This window comes from Haliotis asinina, chromosome 4, assembly GCF_037392515.1.
Source record: "Haliotis asinina isolate JCU_RB_2024 chromosome 4, JCU_Hal_asi_v2, whole genome shotgun sequence".
Lineage (NCBI taxonomy): Eukaryota > Metazoa > Mollusca > Gastropoda > Lepetellida > Haliotidae > Haliotis > Haliotis asinina.
In genome coordinates, this window is record NC_090283.1 from 64,363,262 (window position 1) to 64,383,179 (window position 19,918).

Consider the following 19,918-nt stretch of genomic DNA (forward strand, 5'->3'; position numbering starts at 1 on the left):
GGCAAAATGTTCGTTTGTTACGAACAAACACGGGTTCGATTTCCCCTACAGGGACATTGTATCGGGTATATACATATACATTATTTTGCATTTGGTCTGTATTTATTTTAGACAGCTTGAACGCGAAACACAAACTGTCTTAATTCAGAACACATGCGGTTCATTCATTCAGACGTGACCACAAGGATATCTTATGGGATATTTTCATGAAATATGTGTTCAGGGTTCGTATAAAAATGCTCCCAATATGTTAATGATTTTCCTTTGCTTCTTAAATGACACACCATTAAGTTGACAAACGCCAATCCGTTTATCACAGTCATTTATTTTCAACAATAATTTACAGATGTTATTTGATTGATAGACAGCAAACCTTGCAGAAAGAATCAGGATCAGCAATTACAATGAAGAATACCAGGAGAAGTATCGGCCACAGCTGGACAACTGTAAAAGCAATATGGTAGCTACTCGAAGTCTAAACAGATATGTCAGTTCCTTGAACAAAGGAACGATATGTCAGTTCCTTGAACAAAACAACGGAAAACACCACCGTAATAATAAGCGTGAACACCTTGCCGTATCTGGCGCCACCATCGTTGGTGTAGTGACGTGACACATATCAGAGTTTTATTCGAATTAACATTTATTCTTTCATGAATTAAAAAAAAATTAAATAAAATAAAAGTAAATACGTAAATTACGGTTTCGGCTGGTTTAAGAACGGTTTTCAGATTGTATACAGGTTCCCATATCCATAAACGTCAGGGACAGAATCCTATGTGGTAAAAACGGATTAACATGGTTTAGTGTTGTAAAGACCAGGCAGGTCAACGTGCCCATGACTTTTGTCGATATGTTCATTAAAGTGTAGTGGACATATCTATGTAGATGAGGTTTATCATGAAACATTTGTACTTAGAGATTTCGGATGTGTCTATATCAGGGATTAATGGCCGGTGTTTCGAGAAATTTCTATGTGTGTTTAGATGAAAGGTATAGCCTATCCCTTGACACTCGTAAACTGCCCTTCATGTGTGTTTATATTACAGAAAGAATCTGCTTGTAAATAGCTGTATGTTGAGTTTCCTTGCTGGATTTAGATGACAGAAATAACTGCCTCTAAACAGCTGTATGTTAGGTTTCTTGGTGGGTTTAGATGACAGAAATAACCTACCTGTAAACAGCTGTATGTTGGGTTTCTCAGTGGGTTTAGATAACATAAAAGTACTGCCTGTAAACAGGCGTACGTTGGCTTTCCTTGTGTTTATATGACAACAATATCACTGTCTGTAAACAGCTATACGTTGGGTTATCCTGGTGGGCTCCAGTAATAGACTTAACCTGCATGTTAAAAGCTGTACGCTAGGCTTCCTTGTGTTTAGATGACAGACGAATCAGTGTCTGTAAAAATCTGTATGTTGGGCTTCCATGGTGGTTTAGATAACAGACATAGCCTGTATGTAAACAGCTGAAGGTATGGTTTTAATGTGTTTAGTACCTGAAGTGCCATCCACGTATGAGAACTATTCAAAACACAAATACTGTTGAAGATCACCATTGCCGCATGACGCCTGTGATATATATAATCAACGCTGATTAACATTATGTTTGACATATTTGCCAGTGAACTTCAGACTAAATTGTTGGTCTAAATTTGCACGATTTCCTCATTCCACTGATGCTTTCAGGCCAAATATGTAACATCTGAGTCACCTTGGATTTAGTTTCACAAAGGAGTTCATGGCGCGATTTGTTTTAATTTGCAAATGACAAAACAGTTTCAGCGTTTTACAGACACATACGACAACGCCTTACAATACATAACGATTCTCGACCATAAAAGGTTCATTAATTAAACATGCAATTGATTGTCTATATGAAAGTAACTGTAGGCCCAGGCGTATAGAAATCATGGTTTTGATACTTAAATGCAGTGTAACTGTGAGAGCGTAACAGAATGCGTGTTACGTACTTGAAACCCATGTGACGACATATACCTAACATGTATACAATAAACGTAATTATTTCAAATAGGTACGACATCTGAAACCACTATAAACATGACTACGAAACGACATCTAATGTGAGAATTGTCTATCAACATCATAATGAAAACTTTTAGCTTGCAAAATCATCTCTGTTAAAATAAATATATCTTTAAGTATTCTATCGTTAACCCAACGCAGTAGCTAGCACCAAACTGCCTACCACCAAACTCAATTTGAACACAAACCTGGTCCATCTACGCTTTACTTTAGAAAGACACCTAATGATTAAACGAACACACCAATGAGTGATTTCTGGTTGTCGTGATGTAAAATGATTTTGAACCCTCCGTGTGTTACAAAACTACGGCTAATATGTTCATATCACTCCGTCTATTGCTGCCACAAGTCGGGATGTCCATTCTTGATGATGGGTTAAATTCTTTGTCCTTCGTCACCTTCTCAAGCCTGTCGGTTTTATACAATCCTTTCAACAATCAGTCATATCCTATGATATCCGCAAATTGCTTCTCGTCACCGGTTGGTCGGGCAAACGTTTGTTTCGGCCAATCAGTTGTAAACACTCCCGTCTCTGGGAGACAGGGGAGGTAAATCTGCAGAGCCCTCTAGAGACCAATATATTCCGCTGTGCAGGAATTGTCGCAAGCTGGTTCGTAATACGTGCTGTAACGGTGTTTTAACTTGAGTTCCCGGAGGAATAGTTCGGCCTCTATCACACAGTCGCCATCGTCATCACATAAGGCTTCAGCATCGGCACGGTAGAGACTGTCACACTCGCCCTGCTTCACGTGGGTAGTGGCGCCCTAAGGGGAGAAAATCAAGAGTGTTTATTCTATCAGTCCCAACACTGCCCACATTGCAAACATTTTTCTTTCGTAAAAATCATCACCAACACAAAAAAAATACAACAGTCTCATGACTTCCCACGCCGTTTTTAGCAACATTCCAGCGATATCACGGCGGGGGACACCAGAAAATGGGCCTCACACATTGTACCCATGTGGGGAATCGAACCCGGGTCTTCGGCGTGACAAGCGAACGCTTTAACCACGAGGCTACCCCCCCCCCCCCCCCCCCTGTGACGATTGGATAGCCTAGTGGTTATAAACGTTTTCCCAACGAGTAAAGCCCATTTCAGATGACCTCAACCGAGAATGTTTTCGAACACAATATGAAACCTCACTCACCCACTCTGTTGTTCTACTTCTAGTTTAATTAGCACCCTCTCGACAGAACTTCGTCTGCTACTATTAACGCAACACACCTTATCTTTTGCTATTAATGTAATGCAGTTTAGTTCCTGCACTAAGAACCACGAAATGAAATAGCTCATTTAGACAATTGTACAAGCTTAGACAGTCCTATTAAAATATATATGCACCTGAAACGCTTAAGTCAACTTAAGCTCCAGGCGTTCACATCTCATGCAATATTCATCACGTAAAAACCTTTATAGAACGGGTAATCAAATAATTGTTTAATTTAATGAAACGAGTACAGACGCTGTCAACAACGTCCTCTAGCCGACCTGAAATTAGAAATTACAGGTTAATCTCTCATTGTCAGTGACGGAATGACTTTTCGGTACTGATACAGCGGGCAAAGGTCACACATTACAGGGCCTCTACTTACGCAAGTATAACACATCTCATGTCTGTTACACAGCTCCCTTGCCTCTTCGTCGATAGGCAGGCCCTGTAGGTCGGCAAACTTGCAGTTCGTCAGTAGTCCGTCAGAGGGACACACGCCTGTAAGAATATCAAACAACGCGTGAGTGTAGTTTTACGCCGCTTTTAGCAATATTCCAGCAATGTCATGGAGGGAACATGATAAAGTGACTTCACACATTGCATACCCAAAGCGAATCAAACCCGGGAAGTGCGACGAGCGAACGCTTTAACCACTAAACTACCCGACCGCCCCTATTGGATTAGAGTAAACAAAGTACAACTTCGTCATTACGCCATGTGGATGAGATAGTCGCCGAAAACCACATGTCCAAACGCAAACCCATACGCAAACGCAACTATGACCTTTCACCTTAGTAAATCATTTATATATTTCTTCTTTCTTATATCTGTGCACTTATTTGTGCACTCGTATACCCTCTGACACGTGTAAATTGGCATCCGTGAACGAAAGGTGTGAATACACAATCTGAAAATGGTCATATGTCACATTTATATTTGGGATTACATTTAATAATTATTTTACACAAACCACGTGACCTGAACTACCAGTGTGAAATAGTTCCATTTTTGTAAAAGTGGCGGTAGCTTAGTGGGTTAGATCGCCGATTTTGTGCACAAGCGAGTAAGTTTAGTTATACGCCGCACTCAGCAACATTACAGCTATATGACGGTGTGTAAATAAGTCCGGATCAGACAGACAGGTGATCAACAGCATGACCATCGATCTATGTAATTGGGAACCGATGACATGTGTCATCCAAGTCAGCGAGTCTGACCACCGGATCCTGTTAGTACTTTGTGTAGATGTCTGAATCTAGGTGTTGGACTCCACGTAACAAATGTAACAAAAATGTCCTTCACTGATAAAGTGTAATCCTAATTACAACATATGTTACATCTGACCAATTTCTCAGTGGCATTGTGTGTTCATTAATTTTCTTATTTGCTCAGTATCTTAAAGATCATATCCCTCCCGACCAACATTTAATTGTTTGTATTTCTTCACCCTGGGTCCAAAAGGTCTCATCCACTGCATGAAAGAAGTTGTCTATCCATAAAAGTCTTCATCCTCAATGTGATGACTGTGTCCATTACACGAAACGTCTCCAGGCGTGACGCGTTGATGGATTAATTGTGACGCACTGTTCCAGTCAATGTTTCCACAATTAAAGCTTCAAACAAACACTTCAACCCATAATCAATAATTGCACCCAATGGCTGATTCTTTGAAGTTCCCTCATAAAGAGGCTGTTAAGTGTACTACAGTGATGGTCTGCACCAGCGCGACATGGCGTCAAGGACATGCCAGAAGAAGCCAGATGTGTGTAGTCGACAGTGATTTGGTGTCGGAAAGTATTAGTGTAAAATTTGAAAGAGTTTGGTCAAGTCTGAATTTCTTAAGAACACAAAACGTAAGTCCACCTTGAAGGGTCCATTGTGAGATGATTGGAACTGGCATTATAAAAAATATTCAGAGGTTTTAAAAGGACGTGTTTCCCAGGGGAATAGTCCAGAGGGGTTCTGAAGCAAGACTTGGCACTGTAGTAAGATGCCATGTCATCGTTTTGGACCATGGCTAAATGGGCATCAGTTACGATGATATATACAATATGTATTCTAATGGAATGTCAGGATTGTTGGCCATGTGTCCTTACGGACCTTATGTTTATCAATACTTTGTACTGATTGTTTGTTGGGTTTGTTGTTTAAGGCCGCACTCAGTAATATTCTATATGGTGGCGACCTGTAAAAAAATCGAGTCTGGACCAGACACACCGGTGATCAACAGCACGAAGATCGACTGTCTTGAACCCTGCCACGCCAAACCAATTATACCAAATAAGATCGGGAACGTGTATATTTTTTGGGATATTTTGGTAATGAAGGATGAGCTCACATAAATGACATCCAAAATATATCAATCATCTCTGTATGTTTTGAAGTATAAGCCGGCACATTGTAGTCGATGTACTCGTACCTGAGTCAGGCGGGGTGCTGTCTTGGTAGGTTGCTACTCTCTTGTCCGTATTCTTGTAGTAAGGAGCCATTGCCATCCTGTTGTAGTTACCTGTTAAACAGCGATACTGTTACAATTAGATTTTCTTGATTGTTGTTGTTTAACGCCGCGTACACCTACATTTCATCTATACACGGCGGTCTGTAAACATCTAGAACGGACATCCAATGATTGATATTGTGAACAACGATTCCCGGAGTCTTGGTGCAAGAACGATAACCACTATCTACCCTATTTACTGCAGCGTCTCTTGTGCTACCATGTGCTGTTGGGGAGTTAGGCTAACCGGTAATTGTCACAGGACCTAAGTCACACATCTAGCTCTATTCAGACACAGTGTGTGAAGCCAGTAGCTGGTGAACTCGGCTGTAGGATTGCTAGAATAGTGCTAAAACGGCGTAAAATCATACCCACATACTCAAACAAGAGTGGGAGTGTCATACAAAGACTGGTGGCTGTATTCCCACAATGTAACTGTTTACACACAGCCCGACACAGTTGGAAGTGAGTGAGTTTAGTATTACTCCTCCTTGTGCAGTATTCCAGCAATATCACGGGAGTGGGGGGACACAAGAAATATGTTTCACACATTGTGCTCATGTGAGGAACAGAAGCCGGATCTTCGGGTTACGAGTGAACGCTTTAACCATTGGACTACCCGACAGCCCATAGAGTACGTCACTGACCATCAAAGGGAGGCTGGAAAATCAATCTGACGCTTGGGTGAAAGATGGGAGTTTGTTTTAACGAGGTCCACTGTTTTTTTTTTTCTACCGCTGGGTCGCTGTATATTCCAACTGACGTACCCACTCTTTGTAGGCTTCAAAATGGTATTCATATTCTTACAATAATGGATTTCTTTCATGTACTTGTGATTTCATCAGTAAAGAGATACTTTAACCCACGCAAAACATATATTTAGAAGCATAGACTTGTCATCTTGCTTCATAAATAATTTATGCCAACAACCAATCCTTTAACGGTTAATAGCTTATTACGCAGTGCGATATCGCCATCATTGTCTCATTATAAATTTAACATTCTCCTTACGCCCATTAAACCATCGATTAATCGATAAACTCGCTTCCTTGTACAAAAGCAATAAATCAGTACAGTTAACAATCAATCAATCATTTCAACACTTTATCATGTGTATCACTATCATGACCAACCTTCACTCTCAATGTCATCGTCGGTGAAGTCGTTCTGTTCCGACTCTGCCAGCCGTCCCACCATGGCATCGATCGCTGCAACAGAACAAACAGCCATTAGCACATCTGATACTCTCGTGTTTGCCAGCTACCCTCGCGTCTGCCGTCTCCATCCCCTCCGTCGAGAAACTACATCGATCTAGCTGTGTCAATACCTACAATGAAATAATCCTTCGTGTAATTGCGTTTATCGTTCATCCAAACCGCTTAGCTTTTAGTGCTGTTACAACATACTTAAACTTTTACCACCATGTTCCGTAAGTTCACCAATACAGGCGCGACTGTGTGTTTCCCAAAGGCTAAATGAGAATCGGTGTTATTTCTTTAAGATATGACATTGCTGATACAGACCTGTCTACCGGGCGTATATTGCACGACTTTTTTTATCAGTAAATACGATTATACGCTCACACAGCAGATTGTACGCCAATCAAGTTACATTCGTCAAAAAATAGTTTCATTCCACACTGTAGTTCAACTTTTAATAATAACCATCATTGAGAGCGTCCTTGTCTGTTCTTCCAATATTGTTTATCAATGCCATCAACACGCATACCCGAGTCCTAACGATATATTCCGATTGCTTACGAATGGCCACAGCATGGCTAACAAAGCCATTGACAAACCCCAGAATTCGAAAATCAAAACATTATCCTTCCATCAAAAGTTTATTGTGAAATGCACTTCCATTCTCGGAATAAGCAGGTCAACTACAGGAGTATGTGTATTGATGTGCAGACATCAATATTGTGCATTCGGGAGGCATGCTGGGACGAGCCAGATTATATTCCTTTTGAGGTTGTACACTTTTACACCTCAAAACACTTTTAGCCACCACGACCAGCGAATACACTTCGAAGGCAAATGGGGTTGGCAGGTCTCTTGATACCTGTATTGCCCCGTCAAACACAGTTGTGACGATTTTTGGTACGTTCGAACATTCGGTTGTCTCGAAGTAGTGTTGATCCCCGACTATTCCTTCTTTAATTAGCATTTCGTTGTAGTGTCCAACATAAGGTAACTAGTCGCGTACGTTCCTTCGACATAGCGGTGTTTGACTATATGCGAATTGACCCTAACAGCGACCCTGTCTCAGAACTGCTTGTGTAGTACATCCTGTGATTAAGCATTGAGATACGATAGTCGTAAAGCTGAAGTCTCTACGAAAACAGCGTCAATGTTCCGTGGCAAAAAAGTATAGTTTGATGACACCGTAAGTCTTACTAAATCCATAGAGTTATAATAGTTACGAATGTTGTAACTGCTGAGCTCAAAACCGCCTTAGTTCCACGACTGTCGCAAGTCAATCTCAACGTATAGTGTTACGACTGTCGCAAGTCAGTCTCAATGTATAGTGTTACGACTGTCACAAGTCAGTCTCAATGTATAATGTTACGACTGTCGCAAGTCAGTCTCAATGTATAATGTTACGACTGTCGCAAGTCAGTCTCAATGTATAGTGTTACGACTGTCGCAAGTCAGTCTCAATGTATAGTGTTACGACTGTCGCAAGTCAATCTCAATGTATAGTTTTACGACTGTCGCAAGCCAATCTCAACGTATAGTGTTACGACTGTCGAAAGTCAGTCTCAATGTATAGTGTTACGACTGTCGCAAGTCAGTCTCAATGTATAGTGTTACGACTGTCGCAAGTCAGTCTCAATGTATAGTGTTACTACTGTCGCAAGTCAGTCTCAATGTATAGTGTTACGACTGTCGCAAGTCAATCTCAACGTATAGTGTTACGACTGTCGAAAGTCAGTCTCAATGTATAGTGTTACGACTGTCGCAAGTCAGTCTCAATGTATAGTGTTACGACTGTCGCAAGTCAGTCTCAATGTATAGTGTTACGACTGTCGCAAGTCAATCTCAATGTATAGTGTTACGACTGTCGCAAGTCAATCTCAACGTATAGTGTTACAATTGTCGCAAGTCAGTCTCAATGTATAGTGTTACGACTGTCGAAAGTCAGTCTCAATGTATAGTGTTACGACTGTCGCAAGTCAGTCTCAACGTATAGTGTTACGACTGTCGAAAGTCAGTCTCAAGGTATAGTGTTACAATTGTCGCAAGTCAGTCTCAATGTATAGTTTTACGACTGTCGCAAGTCAGTCTCAATGTATAGTGTTACGACTGTCGCAAGTCAGTCTCAACGTATAGTGTTACGACTGTCGAAAGTCAGTCTCAATGTATAGTGTTACAATTGTCGCAAGTCAGTCTCAATGTATAGTGTTACGACTGTCGCAAGTCAGTCTCAATGTATAGTGTTACGACTGTCGAAAGTCAGTCTCAATGTATAGTGTTACGACTGTCGCAAGTCAGTCTCAATGTATAGTGTTACGACTGTCGAAAGTCAGTCTCAATGTATAGTGTTACGACTGTCGCAAGTCAGTCTCAATGTATAGTGTTACGACTGTCGCAAGTCAATCTCAACGTATAGTGTTACGACTGTCGAAAGTCAGTCTCAGTGTATAATGTTACGACTGTCGCAAGTCAGTCTCAATGTATAGTGTTACGACTGTCGCAAGTCAATCTCAACGTATAGTGTTACGACTGTCGAAAGTCAGTCTCAATGTATAGTGTTGCAATTGTCGCAAGTCAGTCTCAATGTATAGTGTAACGACTGTCGCAAGTCAGTCTCAATGTATAATGCTACAACTGTCGCAAGTCAGTCTCAATGTATAGTGTTACGAAATTTGTAAAACATTACCGTTACATATCACGTTTCTCGCAATGATAGTGGATCAACTTTTGCAGAACATCGACATCGAACCGAATGAAGATCTTTCAGGTATTGGATTTGCGACAGTCGTAAACAAAAGAACATTTTGTTTAAGGGGTCTCTATTTCAGAATTTACGGTATGCCCTCCAGGACATCACTGATTAATAGTGTACAGAAAACAGATGTAATATATACGTTTATATTGTTAAGACGGTATAATGCGGTGTTGTTGACGTAACCGTTCAGCGATAGCCATCGCGCCCAATACACCGTGTTCCAGCAGCCTTATACCGTCTACCGCGGCGCTATGGATATGGCCCACTCATCGATACGATGACAATGTTAAACACACATCCTGCGGTTATTGATCTACAGAAACGCGATTAGTGGATCGTATCAATTTCAGACATAACTATCAGGCTGCATCAAAATATGTCTGTTTGATGGGGGTGGGATTGATTTGATGGAGCTGCTTTAGTTACTATCAAAACTGTGTCCTTTCTTTTCTGCGTCTGTTTATCACTGGATAGTGACTTTACTGTTTTGAAATAAGGTTTGTTGACGGACGATTTTATATTGTTACTCTGTTCTCAGGCATTACTTCAGGATATACAGTGCAAGCTTAGCGGTTTATGTGTTCGGTTATCAGGCCGGGGGTTAGGATTTGATTTCCATGTGAACGGTATGTTAAACCAACCTGTGTTGTGTTTAAGTAAACATTGTCGAAAGCTATTCTCACTCACTCACTCACGCATGCACTCACTTGCTCACTTTATCAATTACTCCTTGTCCAAAGCTTGTGAGTAATAAGGTAGCTCCCACTCACTTTATCAATTACTCCTTGTCCAAAGCCTGTGAGTAATAAGGTAGCCCCCACTCACTTTATCAATTACTCCTTGTCCAAAGCCTGTGAGTAATAAGGTAGCCCCCACTCACTTTATCAATTACTCCTTGTCCAAAGCCTGTGAGTAATAAGGTAGCCCCCACTCACTTTTTTAACTCACATCAAGTATTTCCCACGAACGTCTGTGAATTTTATCAATGATAGGTCTGTATTTCAGTATTACCGTAGAATACGAAACATTAAAAACGTCTTTACGAACATGAGACGCGTCCAGCCAGCTGTGCTGTGGCCACTGCCTGCAAGTCATTTTCGCTTGTCATTAGTAGAGTCCATTTTAATATGTAGGATTATTTCGCTGCCAGGGTTCTAAAAGTAGTCGGAGGACCAAATAACTCTAACCGGAGGCTGTGGACAATCTTGGGGACGAGATCTGGTCTCTGAACAATCCTCATTAGTGTTCCGTGGACTTTCCCCGAGGACCTGTTTATCCATACTAATTGTGGACGCGTCTGGTGTACAGAGTCTACTAAAGTGCAACATTCGGCACGCATGGTCATTCACAATTTACAGCCGGGACGATTTCTCAGTAGTGAAGCTCCTAGGGAATATGCGCAACCGCAGCACTCCTACTCTAAGCAACGATAATGCTGCAGGCGATTTTAATCGACATTTATTTGTCACAATGGGCCACTTCTCACCAGAGCGGTGGAGTGAATGGAAGCGAGTGAGTTATGTTGATCTATGGCAGGTAGTCCGTAACATGAAAGGCGGAAGTTATCGGGCATAATGTACTCTTTGTTTTAGCTTCCCAGGTAGAGTAAGTGCCTTGTCAACTCTGAATACGCCGTGGGCTCAATGGTATTGGGTAAATAAATAGGAGGACAACAAATGTTAATGATAAATCTATACGGGGCGCAGCAGCAGAGTGCTTAGATGACCTTACATTAGGTTTTGGCCACTTCCGACGATGTCACAGCTCGTCTTTAGCATACAGAATAGTTAAAAGGTTTTATAAATAAATCTAAAAAATGCATCAAAATCGTTGAACTTAATTACGTTTGATAAGGTTTCCAAACAAGAGGCAATTTATGCATCATATCACTTTCTTGTGAGGATATTGTTCACATTTCTGCTTGACAACTGTACGGGAACGTCACTGTCACTCTTGGATGGATGTGGGTGTGGGTGATAGTGAGAGTGGGAGTGTGTGTGTGTGTGGGTGTGGGTGTGGGTGTGGGTGTGGGTGTGGGTGTGGGTGTGGGTGTGGGTGTGGGTGTGGGTGTGGGTGTGGGTGTGGGTGTGGATGAGGGTGTGGGTGTGGGTGTGGGTGTGGGTGAGGGTGAGAGTGGGAGGGGATGTTGGTGTGGGTGTTGGATGGGGATATGGATGTGGATGTGACTTTGGATATGGATGTAGGGATTGATATGTGGATGTGGATTCGCATGGGTGTGGGAGTGGGAGTAGGAGTATGTGTTGAAGCAGATGTTGATGTAGGAGTGTGGATGTGGGGGTGGATGTGTGTGGGTTGGGTTTGTGGGTGTGGGTGTGGGTGTGGGTGTGGGTGTGGGTGTGGGTGTGGGTGTGGGTGTGGGTGAGAGTGAGAGTGAGAGTGAGAGTGGGTGTGGGTGTGGGTGTGGGTGTGGGTGTGGGTGGGGCTGGAGTGGAATTGGATGGATGGATGGATGGTTGTGGGTGTATGTGGAAGTGGATGTGGATATGTGTGGGTGGGTGTGGGTGGTGGGTGGTGGGTGGTGGGTGTGGGTGTGGGTGTGGGTGTGGGTGTGGGTGTGGGTGTGGGTGTGGGTGTGGGTGAGAGTGAGAGTGGGAGGGGGTGTGGGTGTGGGTGTGGATGAGGATGTGGGTGTGGATCTGGGTGGGTGGGGATGGAGTGGAATTGGATGGATGGATGGTTGTGGGTGTATGTGGCAGTGGATTTGGATGTGGATATGTGTGGGTGGGTGTGGGTGGTGTGTGGTGTGTGGTGTGTGGTGTGTGGTGTGTGGTGTGTGGTGTGTGGTGTGTGGTGTGTGGTGGGTGTGGGTGTGGGTGTGGGTGTGGGTGTGGGTGTTTGTGTGGGTGTGTGGATGTCGGTGTGTGGATGTCGGTGTGGGTGAGAGTGGGAGGGGTGTGGGTGTGGGTGTGGGTGTGGGTGTGGATGAGGGTGTGGGTGTGGGTGTGGGTGTGGGTGTGGGTGTGGGTGTGGGTGTGGATCTGGGTGGGTGGGGATGGGGTGGAAGTGGAAGGATGGATGGTTGTGGGTGTATGTGGCAGTGGATTTGGATGTGGATGTGGATATGTGTGGGTGGGTGTGGGTGGTGGGTGTGGGTGTGGGTGTGGGTGTGGGTGTGGGTGTGGGTGTGGGTGTGGGTGTGAGTGTGGGTGTGGATCTGGTTGGGTGGGGATGGGGTGGAAGTGGAAGGATGGATGGTTGTGGGTGTATGTGGCAGTGGATTTGGATGCGGATGTGGATATGTGTGGGTGGTGGGTGTGGGTGGTGGGTGTGGGTGGTGGGTGGTGGGTGTGGGTGTGGGTGTGGGTGTGGGTGTGGGTGTGGGTGTGGGTGTGGGTGTGGGTGTGGGTGTGGGTGTGGGTGTGGGTGGTGGATGGTGGATGGTGGATGGTGGGTGTGGGTGTGGGTGTGGGTGTGGGGGTTTGTGTTGGTGTGGGTGTGGGTGTGTGGATGTCGGCGAGGGTGAGTGTGAGAGTGAGAGTGGGACGGGGTGTGGGTGTGGGTGTGGGTGTGGGTGTAGGTGTGGGTTTGGGTGTGGGAGCGTGTGTGGGTGTGTGAAGGTGTGTTGGTGTTGGTGTGGGTGTGGGTGTGGGTTTGGGTGTGGGAGCGTGTGTGGGTGTGTGAAGGTGTGTTGGTGTGGGTGTTGGTGTTCGTGTGGGTGTGGGTGTGAATGTGGATGTGGATATGGATGTGGATGTATCTGGGTGTTGATGTCTGAGCGTGTGTGGGTGTGTGAGCGTGTGTGTGTGTTGGTGTTGATGTTGGTGTTGGTGTTGATGTTGGTGTTGGTGTTGGTGTTGGTGTTGGTGTTGGTGTGTGGATGTGGATGTATGTGGGTGTTGGTGTATGTGTGTGGGGGTGGGTGGAAGGGAGTCAATGTGGGTGCTGGTGCTGGTGCTGGTGCTGGTGCGGGTGCAGATGTAGGTGTGGATGTGGATGTGGATGTTGGTGAGTGTGGGTGAGGGTGCGGGTATAGTTGTGGGTGTAGGCGTGTGGATGTAGGTGCGGATGTGGTTAGGGGGATATGGATGTGGATGTGACTTTCGATATGGATGTAGGGATTGATATGTGGATGTGGATTCGCATGGGTGTGGGAGTGGGAGTAGGAGTATGTGTTGAAGCAGATGTTGATGTAGGAGTGTGGATGTGGGGGTGGATGTGTGTGGGTTGGGTTTGTGGGTGTGGGTGTGGGTGTGGGTGTGGGTGTAGGTGTGGGTGTGGGTGTGGGTGTGGGTGTGGGTTTGTGGATGTGGGTGTGGGTGTGGGTGTGGGTGTGGATGTGGATGTGGATGTGGATGTGGATGTGGGTGTGGGTGTGGGTGTGGGTGTGGGTGTGGGTGTGGGTGTGGGTGTGGGTGTGGATGTTGGTGGGTATGGGTGTGGATGTGGGTGGGTGAATGTATGTGTGTGGTGTGTTGTGTGATGTGTGGTGTGTATTTGTGTAGGTGTAGGTGTAGGTGTGGATGTCGTGTCTGTCCTGTGTATGTGGATGGATATGGTTGTGGTTGCGTGTGGGCGGATATAAGTGTAGATTGGTGTGGATGTCTGTGTGGGAGTATAAGTGGGTGTGGTTGTCCATGTGTATGTAGGTGTGGTTGTCGGTGTGTGGGTATAGGTGGGGGTGTAAGTGTGAGTGTGGATGTGTGTGTATGTGGGTGTGAGTGTGGGTGGGCGGATATAGGTGTAGGTGGATGTGGATGTCTGTGTGGGAGTATAAGAGGGTGCAGCTGGGGTGTTCATGTGTATGTGGGTGTGCTTGTCGGTGTGTGTGTGGGTGTGTGAGTGATGTTACGTGGACGTGAATTTGGGCGTGGGTGTATGTGCCGGTGTGGGAGTGGGTGTGGTGATATGTGTTTGTATCAGTGTTGTGTTTTGGTTTTGAGTATTGTCGTGGGTGTAGGTGTTGTTGGTTTGGTCTTGCGGCTTGATGCCGGTGTGCAGGTGTGTCTATGGATGATATGAAAGAAACGGTATGCTAGGGAGTATTCGACATATCTGTGCTTGAGATACCTAACGAAGATTTCCTGACTCACCATCCTGGGCATCAAGGTACCGCTGTTCTTCCTCCGCCTCCTCTTCCTCTTCGATTGGTCTGTCATACCAGTGGTTCACCTCCTCTTCCTGCACACGCTTCAGTGACCTCTTGTTACTAGGCAACATCAACATCCTCTTGGCAGCTCTCTTGTCACTAGGAAACATTGGATAGCTCTGTTCCAGATCTGCTTCATCCATCCTCTTCTTCTTCTTCCAGACTGGTTCTCCACGTTTCATCCCATCTTTTTCCCCCAATGCATTAGCAGCGATCAGCTCCACGATCAGAGGATCAACCTTCCCGTTCTTGAGATCCTGAAGAGCCTCCTCGAGCTTAATGGCTTGTTCCAGAGACCCAAACTCCTTATCTGACACCGTTCCTTCCATCTGCGACAAGGTGGCTTCGTTCAAGGTCTGGGTCAGTGCATCATTTTCCAAATCTTCCAGTTCTGAAACCATCTTTAGCTGCTGGATCTCATCCCGGAGCGTCTGGATCTCCTTCATATATGTTTCCTCAAGAGGAACTGAGTTTGGAGGTTTGGCAATAGGTGCCCGTTTTGTAAACCTCTTCTTTCGTTTCTCATCGCCGTTAAAGTAGTCCTTCAACAACCAGTAGTTCTCTATCGATGTTAACGGATCCTTTTCGCCTTCGTTTGCTACCTGGTCATTAACCTCTTGGAGTTCTTCATCCTTGGATGGAACAGCCTCTCCGATGGCAACGTCTGAAACTTCATCTGCGACAGCATCAGAATCAGGCTGACTGTCATCCTGTGAGTCGTCAAACACTTCATTCAACTCCTCTTTACTAACAGGCACTGGATCCGTGGTAGGTACTTTAACTGCACTGTTTTTGATGTCCTTTTTACTCAGAGCTCTTTTCTGTAATTTTTCTACTGCGCTCATTAACGCTTTGAACTCGTCTTCAGTAAGGTTATCTAATTCGTTTCCTTTTTCTTCACTTTCAGATGTTGCGGCAATTTCTTTACCAGAGTCTTGTCCTTCGTTCGCTGAATCCTCCTCCTCAGCATCTTTGTCCGAGTCTCCAAATATACTTTGTAACTCCTCTTTAGATGTTTCAACTTTTTCAGGTAGAGGACCTTCATTCGACTGATTGGATTCGTCCACAAGTTCGGGCACTGCATATGAGTCCTCATCATAAGGCGATAAACCATAAGCATCTTGCAACCACTCTTCCTCCCTGAAAAGAAAAAACAACAACTATGGAGTCATGTGGTAGTTAATTTGTTGTGACCCGTGAAGGTCTGGGTTAGAATACTGGCCTTCAGTAACCCATGCTTGTCGTAAGAGGCTACTAACGGGATCGAGTGTTCACACTCGCTGACATGTCACAGGTTCCCACTTGCGCAGTCGGATGACAGTGTTGTTGATCACTGAATCGTCTGGTCCAGACACGATTATTTACAGACCACCGCCATGTTGCTGGAATATTGCTGAGTGCGGGGTAACAGTAGACGTACTCACTTATTTGTTATGAAGGAGCGAGTGAGTGAGTTTGGTTTTACGCCGCATTTGGCAATGCTCCAGCAGCATCACGGCTTCTCACATTCTAACCATATGGAGAATCGAACACGGATCTTCAGCGTGACGAGCGAAAACCTGTACCACTAGGCTACCTCACCACTATTACAAAGAAAGACATGAATATCAAGTGAGATTCATTATTTCAATAACAACAAACAGTTCGTAGTTTGTAGTTATGTTGCCAAACACTGTTTGTGGCTTGATTACGTATATGCCGGCGTGATAAGACTTGTAATAGCAGCGTACAAAGCAATCTTTCACTCACTCAACAGTAGCAATAATCGTTTTACCTGCTTGGTACCCCCTGACCCCAGTCTTCTAGATCTGAGGGTGAGAGCTGTACCCTTGGTTCGGGCAACCGCGAGGCCGCCAGATAGTCCTCCTCTCGGATCCGCCGCCTCTGACGCTCCAACACTCGGAAGGCCTCCGAAAGATCCGTGCTGGGCGACTCGCGACGCTTGATGGAGAAACCACCGACGTCACAGCACAGTACCGCCAGCCAGAGAACCACGACCATGGAACTGCGGGACTGCATCTCCGCTACAACATCCTGAAATGTGTTGAAATGTGAAAATATATAAAAAAACAACAAATTTCCAGTGACTCTCAGGCACTGGTGTACTGCCCACTGAACTGCCTATACCAGCGTAATCATTGTTGTTGAAGAAATGTTGGATCACGCAGGGTTCTCTCATACACAAGCACGCATACATGTACCGCCCCCCCCCCCCCCACACACACACACACACCTACACCCCATACCCAACACTCCACACCCACGTACACATCACTTAAATAAGTACCGTACGTATACATACATACATACGCACGCACGCACGCACGCACGCACGCACATACATTCCACGGGTATTCCGCTACATCATTAAATAAACGCCCCGAGAAGACTGGACCAAACGTATTAACCTGTATAAGTCTTTACGAGATTAATGAAATGTCCCCCTACTCTCCCCCACTCCCTCTTCATACATTGTTAATGCCATGTGCACATCCCCAATCTCCTTGAATTGTACACTTTAATCTTCCGACAAAACAGTTTGGATAGGTGCTGTATCAAGGGATCATTCATAAACATGCCACCAGAGCCTCAGAAATGACCCAGAAGGCATAGGCAGTTGTGATTATCAAAGGAGAACAAATAAATAATGGCCGTCTGACATTACCCATTTTTAGGCATTTAACGCGTGTGCCGCTACATCATTAAATAACCCTGCGAAAACATTGCTAAAATTTTAACCTGTTTCAGTCTTAACCTGTATCACGCGTCTAATGAAGTGTCTCAGTCTGTATCAGTGTCTGTATTGTGAGTTTAATGACATGTTTCAACCTGTCTCAGTCTCTGAATTGTTAGTTTAATGACGTGTTTCAGTCTGTATCGGTGTCTGTATCACGAGTTTAATGACTTAATGTCTTGATTCAGACGCCCTCATAGACACGAACCTCCCATTTCTTCTCTCCTCGCCCCACTTCTCTCCATGCATTATTAATGCTTGTGCACATCCCAAATGTCCTTGAATAATACGTACAGTTTAATGTCCCGACAAAACATGTTTAATCAAGGGATCATTCATCGTCTACGAGTAAATATGCCCACTGAGCCTCACAAATGAACCAGAGGTCAGGGATAGTAGTGGACATCGAAGGAGAACAAATGAATAATGGTTATCTGATATTCAGGTGTTATGAAAATACATTCAGCTTGATCTTGGTTTGGAGGGGTTGAGTTTCACGTTTTATTGATTATTTTTGCTTGATGATAACAACATTCCAAAATTTCAATTTTAACTTCATTTAGATTGTATTATGTATTTACGGACTTTAGGCAAAGCAACATATACACAAAATACATTAAAACTAATCATTCGTTTTGCTCTAATCACTACACAATACCCCTCACTTGTACAGTATAAAACCAGTATCTCTGAATCCGTACTAGTTGAATACAGAAGTATGTTGTTTCTGCTCAGTCACTTCCATATCCAGCCTCGCAAGTACTAGTGCTGGGTGAGTATTTAAAACACCCGCTGGTACAGCAAAAATAAAAATAAAATAAAAGAATAAATAAATATTTTTAAAAAAAAATCTTCACGGAAACTACTGGCTGGATAATGTAAGTACATGTAGTTATATATTCAGTAAGAACCATGTTTATATACCAATTACTTTTTTATACCAATTAATGCAGAACCAGTCTTGCATTTATGAAACTATACATGTAATAATTCTTTAATGAACAAAAAACCAAGCTTGGCTTTACAATATCCCACCCTGCATGAATGTATGCAACAATTGCTCAGAATTGCGGAATAACCTTCATGAAACTATTCACTAAATACACCAAGTCAGGCCTCAAAAACTCTATATCTATGGAGCAACTGCTAATGGACCTCAAAATAGCCAACCATGTCTATATTTTCAAAACAATTCTTAACACAGACCAGAAGCAGCATTCTATCACTACATATTTGTTTGCAAACACCAAGCCTGACCCCATTATAGCCAACCATGTCTATATGTACAGAACAATTGCCAACACAGGAGATAAGCAGCATTCATGAAACTTTACACCAAATACTTGTTTACTCGTAAACTCCAATCCTGACTTCATAATGGCCCACCCTGTCTATATTTACAGAACAATTGCTAACACAGAAGATAAGCAACATTCATGAAACATTACACGAAATACTTGTTTACTCGAAAACTCCAATCCTGACTTCATAATGGCCCACCCTGTCTATATTTACAAAACAATTGCTAACACAGAAGATAAGCAACATTCATGAAACATTACACCAAATACTTGTTTACTCGTAAACTCCAATCCTGACCTCATAATGGCCCACCCTGTCTATATTTACAGAACAATTGTTAACACAGAACAAAACAGCATTCACGAAACTATTCAATATATGTAGTTGTAAATACACATCCTGATTTCATAATTGCCAATCTTTGAGATATTTCAGAACGATTGCTGACACAGAACAAAAGCAACATTCATGAAACTTTACCCTAAATACTTGTACAAACGGCAATCCTGACCTTAAATTGACTAGCCTGCCTAAATTTACCTATCAATTGTTAGACCACTGAATAGAAACAACATTCATGAACCTATATATAATTGATAACTTAGTTATTCGGTAAACACCATTCCTGATCGAACAAGAACCCACCCTGGCCACATTTCAAGAACAACTGACAACACAAAACAAACAGCATCCATGAATATACTGGTGAATATACCAATTAGCAATATACTCTGTATACACGAGAACCAGTGTCTCCTGACGTCATGCATATACAGAACACCCACACAACAATGACTCGTGAATACTAAATATATGCCAACTATATGCTTTATTTACCATGTTTTCTACAGAACTACAGAATCAATGGTCAGAGACGCCGATTCCAGAGACTTAACGCTCCAGATAAGTACCATTACACCGATGTATAGAGTACATGAATATTTAAACCAGTTTATGCACACCATATCCCCCGTATTCTACCCTATTCTTCGCATCTGTTCTAATGTTAGAACGTCAGATTCTTTAGATTTGGGCTGCATGACGAGTTGATGAGGACGGAGAATAAATACT

The 19,918-nt window shown here is 43.6% G+C and overlaps 1 protein-coding gene across 1 annotated transcript in view; it reads right to left on the reverse strand.

The window, feature by feature from the left end:
• Positions 1-305: 305 nt before the first annotated feature.
• Positions 306-19,918, reverse strand: part of LOC137281776 (enolase-phosphatase E1-like) — a 63,029-nt gene continuing 43,416 nt past the window's right edge. The window contains exons 2-7 of the mRNA XM_067813391.1: positions 16,586-16,845; positions 14,756-15,951; positions 6,887-6,961; positions 5,676-5,765; positions 3,639-3,754; positions 306-2,809 (exon numbers count right to left, since the gene is read on the reverse strand). Coding sequence (XP_067669492.1) covers positions 2,612-2,809; positions 3,639-3,754; positions 5,676-5,765; positions 6,887-6,961; positions 14,756-15,951; positions 16,586-16,830 — 1,920 coding nt within the window. The 5' untranslated portion in view covers positions 16,831-16,845 and the 3' untranslated portion in view covers positions 306-2,611. The remainder of the gene's footprint in view (positions 2,810-3,638; positions 3,755-5,675; positions 5,766-6,886; positions 6,962-14,755; positions 15,952-16,585; positions 16,846-19,918) is intronic.